This window comes from Nyctereutes procyonoides, unplaced genomic scaffold (assembly GCF_905146905.1).
Source record: "Nyctereutes procyonoides isolate TBG_1078 unplaced genomic scaffold, NYPRO_anot_genome, whole genome shotgun sequence".
Lineage (NCBI taxonomy): Eukaryota > Metazoa > Chordata > Mammalia > Carnivora > Canidae > Nyctereutes > Nyctereutes procyonoides.
Window position 1 is genome coordinate 33,775,944 of NW_026575122.1, and position 6,326 is coordinate 33,782,269.

Below are 6,326 nucleotides of genomic sequence, written 5' to 3' on the forward strand. Positions count from 1 at the left end.
CCCGGCCAGCCCGGCGCTTCCCGGGTACCTGCTGCTCCCCGCGGCGCCCAGCCCTCCTTGCGAGCCCGGGGGACCGGGGGGAGGTCTCGGCAGGCGCCCCGCCTCGCCCCTCGCCCACCCCAGGCCGTGACCGGACCCCGGACCCCGGACCCCTCCGCAGGGCCGCCCAGCGCCGCGAACCCTGGGGTGGGGGTGGGGGGGCGGGGTGCTGGGCGGGAGCGCAGTGCGCAGGCGCGTCCGGTGCTGCGCAAAGTGCCCGGCGCCCCGGGGCGGGGGTGGGGGGAGCGCCCGGGTGGGACGGAAGGTTCCCCTCCGACGGCCCCCCCCCCGGCCTTGCGGGGAGCCCGCGTGCCCTACATGCACCGAGCCCAGGCAGCCCCGCCAGCCCGGCTCCTCTGTCGGAAGCCGAGCTTGCTGCCCAGAAATGATTAACGAGCGCAGCTCCCCAGCGCGCGGTGGGTGACCGCGGGAAGGCGGCGGGAGGGGGCGGGGGGGGGGCTTGGATCCCCGGAACAGTGATGGCTCATAGCGCCCCAGGCCACTGGAGAGGAATAAAAACATCGGACTGGCCAACCGGTTTGTTTCTGCAGGCTCCACTGTTTAAAAGCAAAATAAAGTTAATTTAAATGCAACTTAAGACAAAACCCTTTCTCCCTATCCTCTGGACAGGCAGGCATTTGTTTGTTTGCTTGCCTTAAAAAGTGTCGACAAAAATCCTAGTCTGTTTCGAAAAGATGTTGGATTAGCATTTAACACCTCACCGGTCACTAAAGCCCAGGCAGTTCACCAGCCCCAACACGGCCTCGGCTAAAAGAACATCAGAGCAAACAGAGCTGGGCTTTTTAAACGGGCAAACAAATGCCACACACCGCCGAGAGGGGGGAGGGGGGGGGTCCAGGCGAACTCCGGTCCAAATGAGCTTAAAGGGAATTAAAAAAAAAAAAAAAAAGGAGGGAGGGGGGGAAAGCACAAGTTTTCTTAAAGCTAGCCTTGCGAGCCCAGGCGTCACGAACAAGGGCTTTTGTGCCTGCTAATTGCACCGTTTGTGCGCAAAAGTTCCGACGCGAAGTGTGAACTCTCAACAGAAGGAAACATGAGACAACCGGAGTGCCCCGGTTTCTGTGCCCTGCTCCTCCTCCGCCGCCGCCTCCTCCTCTCTCTCCTTCCTCCCGCCGAGCCCGCTGTTGCAGCTTGTTTGCACTGGGGCTTATCCGGAGCGGAAATTCCTTTCCGTTTTTGTGAATGACAAACTCATTAACAATTCATCAACACAACCTGTTCCAGCCGGCCCGTCCCCACGGCAACAGCCCCTTCCGCAGCGCGCTCATTGGCTGGCCGGGAGAATGTATCCATTGAGACGCTCGCTGTTTGTATCCATTGAGGAGCTGCCTCGCGCAGGGGGTGTGCGAGGGCTGAGTCCAGGGGCGAGTGAGCAAATCGAGGTTTGAATAATTCGAGGAGAGAGACGCCCGGGCGGATTTGAGGTGCAGCCTTGAAGGGAGGGATTAGGAGCCGCTGGACTTTCTTTCTTTCTTCTTTTTTTTTTTTCCTTCCCTTCCCTCCCCTCTTAGTAGCAGGGAGTCCGAATTAATTGGATTTCATTCACTGGGGAGGAACAAAACTGTCTGGGCAGCTTCATTCAAAGAGATTCATTGACCCCGAGAGCGAGCGGCTGCAGCTGGGTGCGGAGGGAGCCGCCGGCCCCGCGTGCCCCGCGTTCCCCGGCCGCTGCCCCCGGTGCGGGGAGGGCCAGCTGGAGGTAGCGCCCCGCTGCTCCGCGAGCGGCGGCTCCGCGCGGCGCGCCCGGCCTATGCCTGCCCCGAGGGCCGTCTGGTAGGCACCCGCCCTCCCCGGCAGCTCGACCCCCATGATAGATACGCTCAGACCCGTGCCCTTCGCGTCGGAAATGGCGATCAGCAAGACCGTGGCGTGGCTCAACGAGCAGCTGGAGCTGGGCAACGAGCGGCTGCTGCTGATGGACTGCCGGCCGCAGGAGCTGTACGAGTCGTCGCACATCGAGTCGGCCATCAACGTGGCCATCCCGGGCATCATGCTGCGGCGCCTGCAGAAGGGCAACCTGCCCGTGCGCGCGCTCTTCACGCGCGGCGAGGACCGCGACCGCTTCACGCGGCGCTGCGGCACCGACACGGTCGTGCTCTACGACGAGAGCAGCAGCGACTGGAACGAGAACACCGGCGGCGAGTCCGTGCTTGGGTTGCTGCTCAAGAAGCTCAAGGACGAGGGCTGCCGGGCCTTCTACCTGGAAGGTAGGCAGGCGCCGGGGGAGCCCCCCGGGCGCGGGGGGGGGGTGATGGGGAGGCCCGGGGTTGTGGGGTGCAAGTGAGGCGCGCTGCGCCCACGAGCAGCCTGGCGCAGGATCCACCCGCTTCCGGCCGCGGACACGCGTGGTTTCTTTCTAACGAGTTCCCCTGCCTGCCCGCCCGTAATCCCCTCCACCTGTGCCTGCTTCCTACCGTTCGATTTTGAACTACGATTTGCAAGACTGCAGAGGCCCCTGGGCAAGGGGGACGGGACGGGACGGGCAGGGGGAAGGAGGTGGGGGGGGGCTGGGCTGCAGATTTGCACCCCCTCGCCCCTCAAAAAAAAATTCAGAAAAGTTGCCATTTTGTGCATTTCCGGATTGAAAAGCAGAAGGGTTTCCAGGGAAGGCGGGCCTGTTCGTTCCACTCCCCAGGGTGCACATTTTTTTAGAGTGTCTCTCTCTCCTGCGGTTGGCTCGGGGTGGAGGGGGTTTCGGAGGGTGCTGTGGAGGGTGCTGTGGGGTGGCCTGCGCCCGCCCGGCTGCGGCTCTCGCAAGCTGTGAAAACTACTACGGGATCTCAGGTTACACGATTGCTCTTCTCGCCCTGGCAGGTGGCTTCAGTAAGTTCCAAGCCGAGTTCGCCCTGCACTGCGAGACCAACCTGGACGGCTCGTGTAGCAGCAGCTCGCCACCGTTGCCAGTGCTGGGGCTCGGGGGCCTGCGGATCAGCTCCGACTCCTCCTCGGATATTGAGTCTGACCTTGACCGAGACCCCAATAGCGCGACGGACTCGGATGGCAGCCCGCTCTCCAACAGCCAGCCTTCTTTCCCCGTGGAGATCTTGCCCTTCCTCTACTTGGGCTGTGCCAAGGACTCCACCAACCTGGACGTGTTGGAGGAGTTCGGCATCAAATACATCTTGAACGTCACCCCCAATTTGCCGAATCTCTTTGAGAACGCAGGAGAGTTCAAATACAAGCAGATCCCCATCTCGGATCACTGGAGTCAAAACCTGTCCCAGTTCTTCCCCGAGGCCATTTCTTTCATAGGTGAGACTAATGAACCGTCCTTCCTCAAGACTTTTAAATGCAAAATTCCCAGCCATTCATAGAACCTAAGCTGTTAATCTTCCTTGCCGCTGGCTAGCCCGGCCGACTGCAGGTCTCTAATGTTACGGGGGTGGGGGTGGGTTCTTAATTCTGGTTTATCTTCTCGCCAAGAGGACAAAAATTGCCTTTCGACTTGGCTGCAAACCACAGGTGTATTCGAAACGGTGGTTCTCGAGTCTTTGCATTCACTCGTTTGAAAGCAGCCTGTGCATAAACAGGCAAGAGAATTTTCTCACAGTCTTTGGACTTGGGGAAGGCTAGACGAGAGATGAGAGTACTCCCTACGGACAGGCATTTTAGCATCGCTTTATAATTTTAGAAGCCCCGGCAGTTACTGTAGGATAGCGGGTTAGTTGTTGGAAACCCCTCTGAATGCTGGATGTTGTAATCCAGTTGAATGTTACTGTGATACCGGTTAACAGTGAGACAGTGGTAACCTGAGCCCAGCAGGAAGGACTGTGGGCTGGAAGCCTGGAGAAGCGAATCTCCAGGCATTGTAATGCATTTCCTATTACAAAGGAACTCATTTTCAGGCCATGTCGACATCCTGTTCCTCCTAATGGGCTGTCCCCTGTGACTTCCCTCTCTCTTTTAAAATGCCTGAATACCTCCATTGTTAGCTGCACAACAGTTGGAGAATAATTTAATAGACCCTTGCAGTCTGCTTGTCTGTATAAAAGGCATTCAAGACCATATTGCAGGGTTTCTGGTATTCACATGCTGAGGCAAAGAATGCACACATTAAGGATTTTTTTGTTGGCAGAAACTTAATACAAAAGCTCCCTTTTCAGAAAATATCTGAAATATGTAATTGTGCCCAGTGTACATGTTTTATCGCAATGATACATTTGCTGCTGCCTGCGGGGCTCAACTGCCACACACGATTCTTTCTTCTTTCTTTCTTTCCTTTTTTTTTTTTCCTCCTAAATTCGGTTCTTAGGCTGATCATTCACAAAGAGTGATTTTTGGTCTACTGAAACCTTTGCTTTCCTTTTTGTGTTTACAGATGAAGCCCGGGGCAAAAACTGTGGTGTCTTGGTGCATTGCTTGGCTGGCATCAGCCGCTCCGTCACTGTCACTGTGGCTTATCTTATGCAGAAGCTCAATCTGTCAATGAACGATGCTTACGACATTGTCAAGATGAAGAAATCCAACATCTCCCCCAATTTCAACTTCATGGGCCAGCTGCTGGACTTCGAGAGGACGCTTGGACTCAGCAGCCCCTGTGACAATCGGGTCCCCGCGCAGCAGCTCTATTTCACCACCCCCTCCAACCAGAATGTCTACCAGGTGGACTCCCTGCAGTCCACGTGAAAGGCCCCACGCCCCTCGGTGGGATATGTCCGTTCCTTTAGCTGTTTCTCTTGGCAGCATCAGCTGGGCTGCTTTCTTTGTATGTGGCCCCAGGGGTCAAAATGACTCCAGTTGTCTGTATTAGACAAGGTTCCCAAATGTGGAATTGGTTATTACAATGGCAGAGATTTGCTCCACTCTTGTTGGAAGAACAGAACATGCTGTGTAGATCCAGGCCGTAGGTTTGCTCCATACCTATGTGTACAGCCTACCCATGCAGGGACTGGAATTTGAGCGTTTTTCCAGGTATATAGGGTAGGACCAAATGGTAGGGGTAGGAGCGTGTGTTCTCTAGGGCCTTGTGTGACTGTTTTCCTTTTGCGTCTGGAACTGACTATATATTGTCTTCAGTGAAGACTGATTCAATTTTGCATATAGAGGAGCCAAAGAGAGGTTTCAGCTCTGTATTTGTAGTATCAGTTTGCAAAAAAACAAAAACAAAAAAAAATAAAAAAACAAAAATAAATAATAATAAGTAAAATAAATCTGATACTCCATTTGATCATTGTAAATATTTGATCTTAAGTCACTTGACAGTGTTTGTTTGAACCGTGTTTGTTTTTTCTTTGATGGGTTTAAAAGAAATCATCCAAAGGGAGAAAGAGCAGTACGCCACTTCTGAAAACAAAACAAAACAAAAAAAATAGAAATGTTTGCTCTTTTCTAATCCAAAGGATATATTTGCAGCATGCTCGACTTCACCAACTCTGAATGACGTTTTCATGGACACTGTTATCACTGAGACCTTGGTATGGTGCAGCCTTTAATCTCTTTTCATATATCTTCCTTGTGATTTTTTTTTCCTCTTACTGTAGTTTGACTATGCCTTACCTTTGTAAATATTTTGGCTTGTGTTGTCTCAAAGGGGATATCTTGGAAAGACACCAAAATCATGGGCTCACTTTTTTTTTCTTTTTAACTTCAGCTGTGCTAAACAGTATATTACCTCTGTACAAAAATTCTTCAGGGAGTGTCACCTCAAATGCAATACTTTGGGTTGGTTTCTTTCCTTTTTTAAAAAAAAATTTGTATAAAACTGGAAGTGTGTGTGTGAGCATGGGTCCCCGTCTGATAGGTGAAGTGCATATGATTGTGAAAGGGAGAGTTAGGTCGCTCCATTATGTTCATGGTGTAAAGTTTTGAGCTGAAATTTATTATAAGAATGTAAAACCTTAAATTATTAATAAATAACTATTTTGGCTATCGAATGTATTTTTTCTTTTTTTTAAATCTCTCCATAATTGTACCTACATGTGAAATGATCCTGCAGAGGAATTTTTTTTTTTTTTTTTTTTAGTGGAGGAGTGCTAGTGGCTTGGAAAGTACTGTAGGAACAGTGGCACAGAGTTCCCAGGATTTCAGCAACCCCAGGAACGTTTTTCAGGTGTAGTTCATGAAATTAGTCTTTTGCTTCAAACAAAGATGACATCAGAGAGTGAACTGACTGTATTATGTGTCCCGATAATACTTTAGGGATACAGTTCTGGCTTGTTTAAGAAAATAGTAATGCTCTTGAAAAATGAAGCCATAGAGCATACCTTGTTGAGAAAATAAGGTTTGGATATTCAGGACTTGTTATAAAGGGGGGGGGGAGGGTACCC

The 6,326-nt window shown here is 52.4% G+C and overlaps 1 protein-coding gene across 1 annotated transcript; it reads left to right on the top strand.

Moving 5' to 3' along the window:
- Nucleotides 1–1,339: 1,339 nt before the first annotated feature.
- DUSP6 (dual specificity phosphatase 6) lies at nucleotides 1,340–5,933 on the top strand. The gene is made up of 3 exons (XM_055336679.1): nucleotides 1,340–2,267; nucleotides 2,875–3,312; nucleotides 4,379–5,933. Exons 1-3 carry the CDS (start codon nucleotides 1,868–1,870, stop codon nucleotides 4,684–4,686), a joined length of 1,146 nt encoding a protein of 381 aa, XP_055192654.1. The 5' UTR covers nucleotides 1,340–1,867; the 3' UTR covers nucleotides 4,687–5,933.
- Nucleotides 5,934–6,326: the final 393 nt, after the last annotated feature.

Bases quoted from the DNA above. Each gene is read 5' to 3' on its own strand.
- DUSP6 (XM_055336679.1), top strand. From the start codon at position 1,868: ATGATAGATACGCTCAGACCCGTGCCCTTCGCGTCGGAAATGGCGATC. The intron at 2,268-2,874 runs GTAGGCAGGCGC...TCGCCCTGGCAG, and splicing joins CCGGGCCTTCTACCTGGAAG to GTGGCTTCAGTAAGTTCCAA. The intron at 3,313-4,378 runs GTGAGACTAATG...TTGTGTTTACAG, and splicing joins CGAGGCCATTTCTTTCATAG to ATGAAGCCCGGGGCAAAAAC.